Below are 14,526 nucleotides of genomic sequence, written 5' to 3' on the forward strand. Positions count from 1 at the left end.
CCGAGTTTGAGGGATCAGCTTGAATTCAGTGCCTGGATGCCCAATATTCCTACTGCCACGCAGTCCACCCCTCCTCCCACAACCACCACCACCACCACCACCACCTACCACCAAATGCCAGACAGACCTGTTGGATTCAGTCCCTGAGATCAACTCCACATGCCAAGCCCTTGTGCTCCTCCGGGATGTCAGCGATGAAACCATAAGCTAGGCCCAGTGTAGGAGCAGAAGGGGGCTATTCTCAGGTTCCTGGGGTGAGGAAGGGATCTTGGGGACAGGTTACTTGGAGGGTGCGCTGAGCAGGCTAGGCTCCTGGGTGGGCAAAGCCTGGAGTGATGTAGGTTTTGGTAGGTGATGGGGTGTAGTTTTGGCTATTATGGGCCCATTGTAGGTGGAGTTTAGGGTTGTCTGGGTTTCAAAGCGAGCATGGCTTGGATGGTCTAGGTTTCTGGTAGGCTGGGCTTAGGGTGGTCTTTTGCCTGGGTAGATGAGTAGTTTACATCTCAAGTTGGACTAGTCTTGGGTGGTCTGAGTGCCTAGGTGGGCAGGGCTGGTCCTTGGGTAGATTTTCTGGTGGACTGGGATCCTCACACGTCTGGGTCCCTAGGTAGGGGTTCTTAAGGTGAACCAGAATGGCTTTGGGTTGAAAAACAGGGCCTGGGTATGGCAGGGTCCTAGCCTGGTCCTAGCCTTCTCTCCTGCCCTCCCCAGGAGCACCTTGGCACCTGCCAGCACTTCATTCAGGAGCCTGGGGTCAGGGTATCAAGCACCTTCCAGAGCCTTCTGGCTGCATCTCATGGGACATGAGGGTGGGACCTAGGGCCTGGTGCTGCCCTGAGCCTACCCAGACCCACTCTGGTGAATGGCATGGCCCCAGCCTGCACCCCCATGGGGCCCCCAGTAAATGGCCAGGTGCACAGACAGGCCAGGCACGTTTGAAGTGAAAATTTTTTTGTTTTTTGAAAACAGGTGCAGGCAGGGCGAGGCGAGGCGGGAGAGCCGGCCTAGATGGAGATGCTATTCTCTATCAGCACCGGGTCCAGGTAGTAGTAGGGGACGGGGAGGCACTTGTTGCGCTGGCGGATGTTGTGCGAGATCTGGGCCAGGCGCCGCCGGAGGGTGTCCATGCTCCTCCGCGGGGCATCCTCCACGAAGTGGATGTCGGGGAAGTGACCCAGGGGCCGCTGCGGACACAGAACCGGGCAGATGCGACCACCCGCTGCCACCCCCCCAGCCACTCGTCTGCCCTGCCCCTGCAGCACCCTCTCTGCCCCTGCCTCCCACCCTGGACACCTCCTCTCCTGTCGCCCGCCCCCAGCTCCCAGCCCTCCCTCTGCCTGTACTCAGAGTAGCCCCCCCACCCCCGCCTGCACCTCGAGGCCCCCTGGGGCACCTTGTCATCGGGCTCCCGGCTGAGTGTCCAGAGCACCAACAGGGTGATGCATGTGGTCTTCACATCCGGCAGCGTGTCCATGTAGCTCTCCAGGGTGGTTAGCCCCTTGGCCTGCATCGGTGGGTTCCTCATGGATGAGGGGAAGTTGGGCATCCAGGCAGTGTACTCCAGCTGCGGGGGGGGGGGGGGGGGAGAAGAGGGGTTCTGGGTCAGAGAGCGAGCACCCCGGGACTCTGGGGTTTAAACTGAGCTGGGGGGTGAGGCTGGGACGTGGGGGAGGCCTGGCTGGGGCTGGGGCTGAGGCTGGGGAGCACAGGCACCTGCCCTGTGTTGACAGCTGCATGCTTGGCGGAGCAGGTGTAGATGACTATGGTGACATATCGGATCAGCTCCGGTACAGTTTGCAGGCACTGTGGGAAACCTGGGGGCAGGGAGAGGGCGTCAGTCCTGCCCTGGTCCCACGTGGCCAGCAGAAGAGGCCAGCAAGCCCAGGTCCTGTGTGTGTGTGTGTGTCTGTGTGTCTGTGTGTGTCCCCACCCCTACCCCATTGTCCTGCCCCTGCTCCTAGGGGCCACTTCAGGGTAGTGCTGCCCATTCATTCCACCTGCTTGGCCCTCCCGTGACCGCAACCCAACCCCACTTACCTCGCCCACCCCATCCAAGGCACAAGCCTTGGGAGGCAGCCCCCAAAGTCCTCGGCCAGATGTTCTCCAGGGCTGCTCAGGGCACCTGCCTGAGGTGGGGCCCTGAGATCTTTATTCCAGCTCCCTTAGGGGGGCCTCTCTGGTCCCAGGACACAGGAGGGACTAGGCTTTGGAGGAATCCCTGCTTTCCTGACCTGGAAAGTGCCTCACCCACACACACCCCACTACACACACACATACACACACACACTCTTCTGAGCCTCTACACTCACCCCAGTAGCCTGGCTCTTGGTCTCACATGTAACCAAGCTGCTTGTTTCTCCTTCCCATTGCCACCAGGTTCCAGAAGCCTAACACCATCATCTTCCTCCCCAAACCACTCCTCCCTCCAGGCCCCCAACTCACAGGATGACACCCACCACCCACCGAGCTATGATAGCTCCACACCTGGAAGTCATCCTTGGCCCCTCCCTCCAAACCCACCACTGAACCCCAACCAGTGTCCAAGGCTTGTCATTTATCTCTATCTCCTGGCTAGCTCGGCAATCCTCTGCTTTCCTGCCACTGCCACCCTAGCCAGGTTCCTGTCATCCCCGTTCCAGACAGACAGCAGCTTCCTGAACTGTCTCCCAACTGCAAGGTGCAGCCTGGCAGGTGCAAACCTGATCTCCTTGCACACTACCCACCTTGATGGCGCCCTCTGGTGCTCAGGGTAATCCCAACGTCTCTAACCAGGCCTGCGAAGGGTGGCTGCGCGTGCTTCAGCCTTTGCTTAGCCCTAGCTTAGCCCGTTGGAGAGCCCCAGCCAACTCCCACCCTCAGCACAGATGCAGGGACCTCTAAGCAGCTCCCGGAACTCCCCCTGCCCACTCTGCCTTCCCACTCAGAGCTCTCCAACCCCACCTCTAACACCTCCGGGCTAACATCTCCATCCCTGCAGGCGCTAGCCAGATGTTAGATCTCAGCCAGATCTTAGCATGCTGCAACCCTCTGCTCTCCCCCATTTCCTCCAGCTGGGCCAGGTGCCTCCTCTGGCTCCTATGCACCCCCACCCCACCCCCCCACCCTGCACTGTAGCAGTCCTAAGATAACATACCTGTGCCTCTACTGAGTGGACCACCCTCCCACCCCCCAAGACTTGAAGGCAGACACCTCTCCCGTCTCATTCCCTTTGCCTCCCAGTAACCAGCACAGCGTTTGTCACAACACAGATGCTCACTAAATATTTGCTGGGTGGTGCCTGAGTGGCCTGACTCCAGGATGCTCCCCGTCCTGCTGGAGCCCACCAGCTCTCTGGCCTCCAGAACACTCTACTCTTTCCTGTTTGAGCTCATTTCTCAGGCCACAAAGGCTCGTTTCAGGGTGAGGGACTGGGGGCCCCCCAGGTCTCCCCAGAGATGACCCTGCCCCACAGGCTCTGAGTTCACACAGTTTTCCTTCCCCAGCCTCTCTGAGATTTGGCTCCCTCCGCCCCCAGCATGACATGATCTGGGAGGACCCACCCCTTAACCCCAGGTCCCTGCGGGTGCCCGGCACCCAGGCCCATACCTGAGCTCTCACGGCCTAGGAGGCACTCCTTAAATATCTCCTGCACCCAGGACTGCAATTCCGGGTCACCTGCCACAGCCGCATCACATGGGTAATAGTAGGTGATGATCTCTGTCACGTACCTGACCAGGGACAGGCTTCAGTTTGCAACCTCTCCCTCCCCAGCACAGGTCCTCCCACCTCCCCCTGGATGCCCTGGCCTCGGCTTCCCCCGAGCTGCAACATCCCAGGGCACTCACCCTGCTGCCCGTCCAGCCTCACCTCTCCAGTGCGTCCCACACTGCCAAGGAGTCGTCGCGGTAGTAATATCCCGGCAGGTCCTGGACCCCACGCTCCACGAAGTCATTGGGGAGGTAGAGGCTGTCGTAGGTTGTCTCTGATAGAGCCCGCACCATCACCTCAGCAAAGCCTTGCAGACCCAGGGACATGCCCTGTTTGGGGGGATGCAGCCACTGAGGCCAGCAGGGTCCTGGCAGGGCCTCCCCTCTGAGGATCGCACCCGCCGCACACACCCAGTGAGTGCTCCCCCAGCCCCAGCCCCAGGAGCTCCCCCACTCTGAGTCAGCACCCCAGTGAACCCTCATAGGCACAGCACCCTTCCACTGGTCCACACCCACCATGCCCCCTTGTGATCTGAAGGCAAGTGGGAAATCCTACTTTTAGTCTAAGGGCAAAGGCCCAGAAGGGCAGCAGATGTCTTGCTGGGGTTGGGGCAGGAGTCTTACCCTGGCTGACAGCCCCCCCTCATTGAGGAGGAGGGCCCGCCCGATGCTGTTGATCTGGATGGTGTACCGGGTGTGGGGAATGAGGAGCTTGGGAGGAAGCAGGAGGATGAGGAGGGAGGACCACAGTTAGCCCCAAGGGGTCTCAGCACCCACCCACCTCTGCCTTGTGCAGTATCAGACCCTTTCGCTTTGGGGGGCCCCACTCAAACCCTCCCTCGTGGGTCCCCAGCTGCCTCCCCAAGTCTCCCTGGGGCCCCCCTGACTGCTGAGTGAGCCAAGTGCCTTTCTGGGGTTGGGGGGTCCTGAGGCCACGTCCATACCTTGTACAGGGGGTGGCACATGGGAAGCTGCCTCATCATGGCCAGGCAGAAGGCCTCCGCAATGAGATGCGTCTCCAGCAGGTGGGAGATGGCCTCGTGGCAGTAGAACTCGGCATAGCGCACCCACGTCTTGGCCAGCAGCCAGTCCCATTCCGAGTCGCTGGGCAGGAAGATGGGACAGTCGGGTCCAGGGGTCTGGCTGAGCTGGGGATGGGGAAAGACGGAGAGTTAGGTGAGGGCAGAGGCACACACCCACACAAGGGCCCCCACTGAGAGAAGGAGGCAGAGAAGAGTGAGCCACTCTGTGCACTCTAGGCCCTCTGGTCCCCTGAGCACACCAGGGCACTGCTCTCTCTCTTCACATTTCTCTTGCTCTCCCCTCTGCCTGTAGTTGCTTCCTCCTCTCCCTCTCTCTACCTCTCTCAGCTCCCATTCATTCAAGAAGCAGTTCGCAAGTTGCCTTCTTTGAGAAGACTTTCTTATTTCAACCCCACAGGCACCACATTCAGCTGTGCAAGCTGTGTGTGCATTGCACTAGGGCGCCCAGCCCCCCGGGGCAGAGAGAGTCGCTGCAATCTAGCTTTTGGTATTCTATTAATGAGCCAGGAGCATCGGGGGCTTGGCTGATCCCACCCCCACCCCCCGGCCCACACAGATGCCTCTCTCTAATTTGGATGTGACACTGGTGGAGACCTCTGGGAACATAGCACCTCACTCCCCTTTCATGCCAGGCCACTGTCAAGGCAGCGGCTAAGTCCGCTTAGCCCAGTATCTTTCCAGCAGAGGCCTGGCCCACAGCAGGAGCTGGTTTATCAAGTAACTGGATGAATGGACCCAAAGACAATAGCTTGAGCAAAGCAAGCACATTCCCATCTGGTCATGTGTGCGCATATATACACAGCACGCATACTCTACACACACAGGGACTTGCACACAAGGGCAGCCACGGGAACCCAAGTTCATGCACGGGCACCAAGCACACGGTGGTAGCACAATGATGCGCACATGCAGGGACAAGCAGGGACATCCATAAACATATGTGCATCCTCAGATGCACACACAAGGATGTACACTCACGTGGACACACACAAGCATGCAGATATGCACACTCACACAGGCACAAACAGGTACACACACACACATCTTGTATTGGCAATGTGCTCACGCGGCGGCCCCAGGCCTGCATTCTAGGCACCTGGATGGCGATGGGCATCATGTTCCCTTCGGGGCCAAAGTGCAGCAGGCAGAGGGGGGCGCAGTGATGCTGCTTCCGCCCGTTAAGCTCGATGGTGGGGATGCCGTCCAAGATGCGGTAGTCCGCCAGGTAAATGTTCCCCTTCTGGAAGAGGGCCGCAATGAGAGTGCAGGTGGGCACCAACATGGCGCACCTGTGACCCACACCTCGGTGAAGGTCATCCTGGTCCCCCAAATGCAGGGTTGGGTGAGGACCCCGGTGGGGAGTACAGCCGCAGATGGGACTCTGCAGATGGCAAAGGTGGGAGTGGAGAGACCGGGGGCCAGGGAGGGAGAGATCTCCACCGGCTCAGGCCTCACCTCCAGCTCCGCCTGCAGGCACGTCCCCTCGCCCAGGAACGGGGCCACCATGTCATTTGTGACCGGGAACTTGTCAGGGATCTGCGTGCAGCGGCGCAGCAGGCCTGGGTTGATGCCATTGAGGTACTGGTACCCAAAGAAGCTGTCCTCTGTCCAGTGCTCGGCCACGTACTCTGGGTGGGGGACCACGCGGGCGTCACCACGCGGCCGGGTCCCCCTGGGCCCAGGACGAAGACCACCGGCGCCTGGAAGCCCCCACCTCCCCTTGAGCGTCTCGGTGAGCCCGGGGCCGCATTCCCCCGAGGCCGCCAGAGGGCGCGCCCGCCCAGCCGCCCATTAGGGCCCCGTGTCCGCCCGGCTGGCTCCTGGGGTCCCGCTGCCCCGACGGGGCGTCCCGCCTCTGGCCCGCTCCGCCGTGCCCCGCCCCCGCCCGGGTACCGGAGATGATAGACTTGTGGGCGGGGAAGATTTTCTTGATGTCCTTCAGCCTCTTCCACGACTGCTTGCAGTCCACCAGGCCGCGGAGCTTGAAGCCCAGCGCCCTAGGAGACGGGGTTCAAGAGGAAGGGGATCAGACAGGCTGCCCTCTCTGCTCTGGCCCTCGGGGCTCCGGCCCCACCGCTCCGGGTCCTTCTGCGTCCAGGGGTCTGGGCAGCCACCTCTGCGGGGGCTGCGGTGGAGCAGGGACAGAGGTGCCCTGCAGGTGCCCACACCGCCCCTCGCTCATGCACTCACATGGGCCCCAGGCGGAAGAAGAAGGAGGCGGTCTTGATGAAGGAGAAGCGGAGATTTGAGTCCAGGAACTTGGTGGCCTTAATGTTGATGAGAATGGGGAAGCCGGGGATATAGCCGTTCCACCTGTAGGAAGGAGTGCAGGGCTGGGGCTGGGCACCTGGGGCCAGGCACCTGGGGCCAGGCGCAGGGTGGGGGTGGGGGGCAGGGAGTGCAGGGGTGCACCCTCGATCCCTGCCCAGGGGTCCGCCACGGGAGGGGCCCCAGGGCAGCCGCAGGTGCTCACTCAGGCCGGTTCGGGTTTCTCCGGACAGGAGGGCGGTAACTGGGGATATGCACGTAGTTGGGCAGGCCAGGAACGAACACCCTCCAGCTGCAAAGAGAAGGGAGTGGGTGGGCCCTGGTGCTCCAGCCCCAGGAAGGAAGGCCAAGGCATCACCCCCGCCACCCGGCCTCCCGCAGCCCCCTCCGCCCTGCCCTCACTGGTAGAAGTCCTGCTTGGCTCTGATCTCCTCTTGTCGGTGCTCCAGAAGGATGGGGAGTGTGTCTTCTGCTCTCGTCTTTCCTGCAGGGGAGACCATAGAGGAGGCTCAGGGTCTGACCCCAGCCCTGCCTGAATTCCAGGATCAGACTTCAGCTCCTGCCCTGTAGATTGGCTCTGGGGTTCCACAGACAAGGATGGGGAGGGCTTAGGGGAGGGGGGGTGTGTCCTCCCCAAAACTCAGAAGGATCAAAGAGCACCCTCCTCCCACTCACTCTACCCTTGGAGCGAGGTTTGCTGCTGCGAGGGAACCCCTCTTCTGGCCCCACTAAAACATCAATCAAGAGCAGTTGTGTGGCAAGTCGGAGGCACCAGGCACTTTCTGGACACTCTGATGACCACCCAGTAATGACCTCACAAGGCAAGTGACCCTTATATATAAGCCTGCGATCCCATCTCCACAATTCCAAAACCAGGAAGACCATAGAAATCAACTTTGTTTTTCTCACACCTTTGGCCCAAATTCCTCGGTCAGCAAAACCTACTCTGAATTTACCAGAGGCGGTACACAGTTCTTACTGAACTCACTTGGTGTAGCCATTGGTGGTTTCTGCCAGAGTTGACTAGGGGGTACCCTGGTGGGTACATCATGTAACGTGTGGACTGTGTGAATGCAATCGGCAGATATAGATGTATATATACACGCATATTCTAAATGAAATCTGCATTTCTCTCTTTCTAAAATTTATTCATTTGGGAGAGAGAGCAAGAGCATGAGCAGGGGGGAGGGGCAGAGGGAGAGGGAATGACAGGCACCCTGCTGAGCAGGGAACGTGATGCAGGGCTCTATCCCAGGACCCTGAGGTCATGACCTGACCCGAACCAAGAGTTGGATGCTTAACCCACTGCACCACCCAGGTGCCCCTGAAATCTGAATTTTAAGACATCCTCGACCCCAAAAATTTCAGCTAAGGGATGATATCATGGTGTTTGTTTTACTAGGAGAAAACAGCCAATGTTACCCAGAAAGAGAGCATGCGCTGGGATTTGATTCAAGGCAGTCTGCTTCTGACCACTCACCCACCATCCACAACCACCAAGAGTTGGTAAGCCTTTTAAAGCTCCTGTTAGGGGCTCCCGGGTGGCTCAGGTGGTTAGGCATCTGCCTCTGGCTCAGGTCATGATCCTGGAGTCCTGGGATCGAGTCTTGCTTCCAGCTCCTTCCTCTGCAGGGAGGCTGCCTCTGCCCCTCCCCCAGCTTGTGTGTGCTCTCTCAAAAATAAATAAATAAAATTAAAAAAAAAAACTAAAACTTTTAGAGGCTATGTACCTGGATTCTCGCATCCTCCATATGATGTAGGCTCTGCTGTTAGCCCCATTTTATAGAGGAGAACATTGAGGCTTAGAATTCAAGAGTAGGGGCACCTGGGTGGCTCAGCGGTTGAGCATCTGCTTTCGGCTCAGAGCATGATCCCGGGGTCCCGGAATCGAGTCCTGCATCAGGCTCGCCACAGGGAGCCTGCTTCTCCTTCTGCCTGTGTCTCTGCCTCTCTGTGTGTCTCTCGTGAGTGAATTAAATAATAATAAATAAATAATAATAATAATTCAGAAGTAGACCCAGCTGTCCAGCTAGTAGGGGGTGGAGCAGAGATCTGCACCCGGCCCATCTCTGTCCAGGGTCCTGGCTGGCAGCCCCATCCCTTTCTTTGAGGCCCTCTCCACCCCTTCCCCTTCCTCCATCTGCCTCAGCTCACATTGTGTTCCGGGTGAACAGTGCCCCCTGGGGTTGTGCAAGCCAGAGATGCAGCTCTGCTTCCCCTGGGCGGGTGGCGGACTCCTTACAGGGCCCAGTAGGTGACTCAAGCCTCCCGGCCCTGCTGTTGCAGGACAGCTGCTCCACCCAGCGCCATTCCTGCACCACCACCCCGCATCATCCTGCCCTTCCCCTGCTTCCCTGCCACTCAGATCTGCCGCTGTGGGACGATGCTCTGCCTCCCCCCCCACCCCAGGGCGGGGGGAATCTCCCCCTGGCCTCCCCATCCTCCTCCAGCCCTGCCTCACTCTGCCCCCCGCCTCTGTCCCCAGCTCAGGCTCTGTGTCCCCACTCCTGGGGAAACAACAAGTGCAAGAGACTGGTCAGCTGCTGGAAGGATGCATCTACAACCCCCAGACCCCTTTGGCTGTGCCCTCCCCTCCTGCCCACCCTGACGGAGGCCAACAGAACCTGGGTGGTAGAGCCAAGGGGACAAAAGAGGACCAGATGCCACCTGTTAGGATGCCGACCCAAGCCCGCCAGACAAGGGCTGTGGCGGGGGTGGGCACACGAAGCTGAGAGTCCCTGTCCCTTTTCCAAGGGAGTAGCCAAGTGACCAGAATAATACCCAGCAGCCCTGACCGGACACTAAAGAACACCCAGTCAATCTACAATCAACAGGTGCTCCTACTGGGCCGTGATGGAGCCTTACTGGTTGAAGGGGGGCCCCTTGGAACAGCAGTGAGTCCCATTAGAGACATCAGGTGTCCTGATGAAGGAGTACAGAGGCCCTTGGAGCCACAGAGCACCCCAGCCTTCTAAAGACTGCCCGGTTGGAGACCCAGGGCTCTTATAATAAGGTGTCAAGCCTCCTGTTATGCACCACCAACCACAGTCCCACCCAGGTGGACTTCTGAACAGGGCTTCTGAACAGAACAGGCAGGAGCTGGTGGGGGGCGGAGTCCTGTCAGAGGGACAAGGCATCCTGTTGCAGGAACAGACCCGCTGGAGTACCGGGGAGTCTTGCTGTAGTGGCAACACATGCTATTTGGCGTGAACAGACCCCCTCCCCCAGGCTGTACTCAGAGCAGCCAGGGGTCTTTGTAGCCTGGCAGGTGTCCCATCCCAAAGGAGGGGGGGGCGGTGGCAGGACTGCAGGGGGAGCTGGTAGAGAGTGCGCTTGTCTTCAGCCGAGACCTGAGGTCCTGAGGGTGGCCCTCAGCTGCCCTCATTTCTGTCCCTACAGGGTGCAGCCTCGTGCTGGGGTCTTGCAGGGCCAGTGACTGAGGGTGATGTATGAGGGTGGCAGGTGGTCCCAGGAGTTCCCACAGGGCTGGCCCCAGAGTGACTGGACCCGGCAGGGGACAGCCATATGGGAGGCGGGGGGCCTGGCTGCAGGGGTGGGGTGCTCAGGGCTTGCCTGTAGCCTCCCTGAGGGCCAGGGTCTCGTAGCCATCCATCCACCTGTAGGCGGGGAAGTGGTAGATGCGGCCGTCGGGTGCACAGATCTGCACGTAGTTGCAGTACCAGGAGTTCTTGGGTAGGAAGGAGTAGCGTTCCTTGTGCAGGCGGATGATGATGAGCTCCCCCAGATCCTGCTGACAGCGGACGGTGTACTCATCCACCTGTCAGGTACAGGCCCCAATGAGTGCCAGGACCCCCACCTGTCCGGCCCCTCACCCAGGGTCTGCTCCCTGGAGACCCAATCGCTGGGCTCTCCTCTCCAATGGGCCAGCACCTACAGGGCCCACCTGCCCAGGGCTGAGCAGGACACTTGCCCCACCTCCATTGGGGGGGGTCCCCTGCTGGGCCCACCTACCCAGGGCTGAGCAGGACACTTGCCCCTCTCCATTGGTGGGGGTCACCTGCTGGGTCCATCTACCCAGGGCTGAGCAGGACACCAATACCCCCCTATTCCTAGGCACCCCCCTCAGGTCCCATCCTCAGCCCCCATCCTCAGCCACCTGAGGCTGTGGAGGCCATGCAGGCCCCCAGGGGCAGGTCTACAAAGATGCCCAAGTGGGGTCCTGGGCCCCCCAGACCTCCTACAGTCTTAGATGGACAGAGGTGGTGCAGCCAGCCCTCTTTCCTCCTCCTTATCAATGAAGATGTGGAGATACAGACATGGCCATAGGGGCAGAGTGACCTACTAAGATGACATAGCAGCGGGTGGCTGGACCTGACTGAGAATCAGGGCCAAGGGGTGGCAAAGAGTGCCTTCCATCGTGGAGCTGGCAGGTGCCACTGGACAGGCTGGTCTGATGCCATTTTAAATCACAGATAATCCCATGTGCTTTTAAGCCAGTTGTGATGCAAGTTAACTTAGGAAGACTGAGGATGGGACAGAGAGGGATGAGGGAGAGGGAGAGGCTGTGGGGAGGGATGTGGGGGGAGGGCCCGAGGGAGAGGGGGCCTGAAATGAGAGAGATGAGGGAGGGGGAGAGGACATGGGGAGGGATGAGGAAGGGGCAGAGTGATGAAGAGGACGAGAGATGAGATGAGGTGAGACAGGGTGGGAGAGATGAGAAGTGACCACAAAGGGGTGAGAGGTGCCAGAGCAGGGGTGAGGCAGGACGGCTGAGAGAGCAGGGACTGCTAGGAGCCTCGTCTGGGGGGAGGGCATCCACAGCCCCCCTGAAGCCACAGTTTTCAGAGTCCTTCATAGTGCCCCATCTCTTCCTGCCCACGGCCTCCCTCCCCTGCCCACCCCCGCCCCACCTCGTGCTCCCCGACACACACACATACACACACACAAACACTCACACACAGTACACACACACATACAACCCATATACACACAGCACACACAAACACGTACATACCCTCACACCACACATGCACTCATGCACACATACATTCATATACCACACACACATATACACAGACCACACACACCACACACCACACACAGTCACTCCCAAACACTCACATGCCCCATGTTCCCACACTGCACATGTCACTCACATGCCACACACATCACATACGCTCACACCACACATACATACACACATACCACACATTCAGACATACACACACAGACACATACACCACACCACACTCACACTCATCACACTCATGCCACATACCACATACACGCTCACGTATATATAACACACACATCCACGCGTATCACACATACATATACCACACACATGCACACACCACACACAGACTCACACGCACCACACACATTACACACGCACATTCACAGACCACATATACCGCAGACACACGTGCACAGACACACACACATACGTATGCTGTATACATACACACACCGCACACCATACTCACACACTTCACACACACACACTCACACAGACACGCACATACTCACCGCCCCAGTTGCAAAGTCTCTCCCAAAATGGTTCAGCAGCTGCTTATGGCTCTCTCCTTGGGTCCCCACAATGGTCAGTGAGATGGAATCCATCGTGCCCGACAAGAGGTCGGTACCCGTGGCCACCTTGACTTTGTAGGCGGCCATGGCTGCTCTTCAGGGGGTACAAGGGAGGGCTTGAGTCTGGACACCGTGGGCTGGGGTGGGGGGCCGCACGGGGGGCCCAGGCCTGGCAGGGGAAGCTGGACGCAGGGAGGTGGACGGGGCCAGTCTCCCAGAGGGAGAGGTGAGGCAGGGACGTCTGGCCCACGGGCAGCCAGGAGCCTGGAGAGGCGGGGAGCGGGGAGCGGGGCGGGGCCAAGTCGCCAAGTCGCAGGGGAGCCGCCAGGCCTCCAGGAGCCGCGGGGAGGGACAGCAGACAGCGCAGCGCTGGGCTGGCTTCTGAGAGGGTGGATGGAACATGCCTCGATGAAGGAGGCTTCAGGGTGGGGGAGCCAGTCTGGCCTGAGCCGGGGCCCCAGGGAAGTGAGGGGACAGGGCTGGGCGGGGCCCCCAGATCTTTATCACCCTAATAAGCGCCTTCCTCCTGCCCGCCCCCATGGGCTGCAGCACCGGACACCCCTGCTGAGCAGATCCCTGGGCAGCGGGTTACCCCCCTACACGCAGTGGGTGGGGGCCATCACACGGGGCACAGCACATGGGGCCAGCCCATCCCCCTCCTGTCCTAGGGCCCAGAGCCCTTGAGACGAAGAGTGGTAGATGCCCAAGTGGAGCTTGGGCTGTAGGGAGCAGAGAGGCTCCAGGGAGCGGTGATCAGGGCTGGGGGAGAGGGTGCCGTCCCTTCCAGCAGGACCAGGATCAGCTGAGATGAGGGACAGATGTACAAACGACAGTAGTGACAATTGCAGAGAAACTGGGACCACAAGAAGCCAAGGGGCGGACATGTAATCTGTAGCACAATCCTAACAGAATTGAGTGGGTTCAGAACTAAATCATTGCTTCCTTCCGCCTTTGTTCCTTCAGGAGAAGTTCAGGGAGCACCCAGCGTTCCAGGCTCTGTTTTAGGCACTGCAGATATGGAGAAAAAATGAAGTGCTCACAGAACTACTGCAGATGGGCGAGAAGGGGACAAGCGTTTTGTCTGTGGTGGGCTTGGATATTATGTGCTCTGCAGAAAATCCAGAGCAGGAAGGGAGTTGGGGTCGAGGTCGGGGGTGATTTTGGGATAGAATCACTGAGGTGGGGGCCATGAGGAGTGGCTAGGGCGGAGGCCCCAGGATCGAGCTGACTTGGTGTCAGGACCCTGAGTAGATTAGGAGAGAGGGTGGGAGTTCTACTCTCAAGGAGAATGAGGGGGCTCCCAACCAATGGGCTCCCTCGGACCTGCCCTCTTTCCTGCCTCCCGGGGGCAGCTCCTGCCAACCAGGAAGCACCAGCCCAGGCCCCTGCTGAGGTGTCACCCTTTGGCCACCATTGAGGGAAGGTCACACAATGCCCAGGGCCAACTTAGAGCCAAAGAGGGCTGGGATTGTGAGATGGAGAGAAGATTCCAGTAGGTTCTGGATTGGGGGAGGAATGGGGATGAGGTTGCAATTCAGGGTGAACTGAATTAGGGACAGGGATGTGATTGGAGATGGGGAGTGAAATGACACCCCCACCCCATCCAACCCCAGCTCAGGCCTGGCCATGGCTCCTTCTGACCTTCTAGATAATGACCTCATTCATTCCCTTAGCTCCTGTGGCCTGTCTCCGAGGTCTGTCCCTGACCACTGTCCCCTTTGCTCCCCTTCCATTCGCCAGCTCCAGATGCACCAATGGGTGCCTTCCATTCGCCAGCTCCAGATGCTAACAGAGCCCCTGCTGTGTGCCCAACAGGCCCTAGGTCAGGCCCTAAGTGTGCCCTGTACCCAAAGCAAATCCCCACCCTTCCTCCTGGAGCTTGCATTGTAGTGGAGGAAACAGACAGTACAGCCTACTAATAAAATCAATAAAATATTATATTAAATAGTGATTAAGCACTGGAGAGAAAAAACAAAGGA

General features: G+C 59.2%; 1 protein-coding gene across 1 annotated transcript; it reads right to left on the reverse strand.

The window, feature by feature from the left end:
- Positions 1 to 923: 923 nt before the first annotated feature.
- Positions 924 to 12,634, reverse strand: ALOX12B (arachidonate 12-lipoxygenase, 12R type). The gene is made up of 15 exons (XM_038535524.1): positions 12,488 to 12,634; positions 10,571 to 10,775; positions 7,400 to 7,481; positions 7,203 to 7,289; positions 6,920 to 7,042; positions 6,623 to 6,726; positions 6,185 to 6,357; positions 5,826 to 5,969; positions 4,631 to 4,834; positions 4,311 to 4,397; positions 3,847 to 4,016; positions 3,586 to 3,707; positions 1,714 to 1,814; positions 1,394 to 1,564; positions 924 to 1,184 (listed from the first exon to the last, which is right to left on the reverse strand). The coding sequence occupies exons 1-15, from the start codon at positions 12,632 to 12,634 to the stop codon at positions 1,005 to 1,007; spliced, it is 2,100 nt and encodes a 699-aa protein (XP_038391452.1). The 3' UTR covers positions 924 to 1,004.
- Positions 12,635 to 14,526: the final 1,892 nt, after the last annotated feature.

This window comes from Canis lupus, chromosome 5, assembly GCF_011100685.1.
Source record: "Canis lupus familiaris isolate Mischka breed German Shepherd chromosome 5, alternate assembly UU_Cfam_GSD_1.0, whole genome shotgun sequence".
Lineage (NCBI taxonomy): Eukaryota > Metazoa > Chordata > Mammalia > Carnivora > Canidae > Canis > Canis lupus.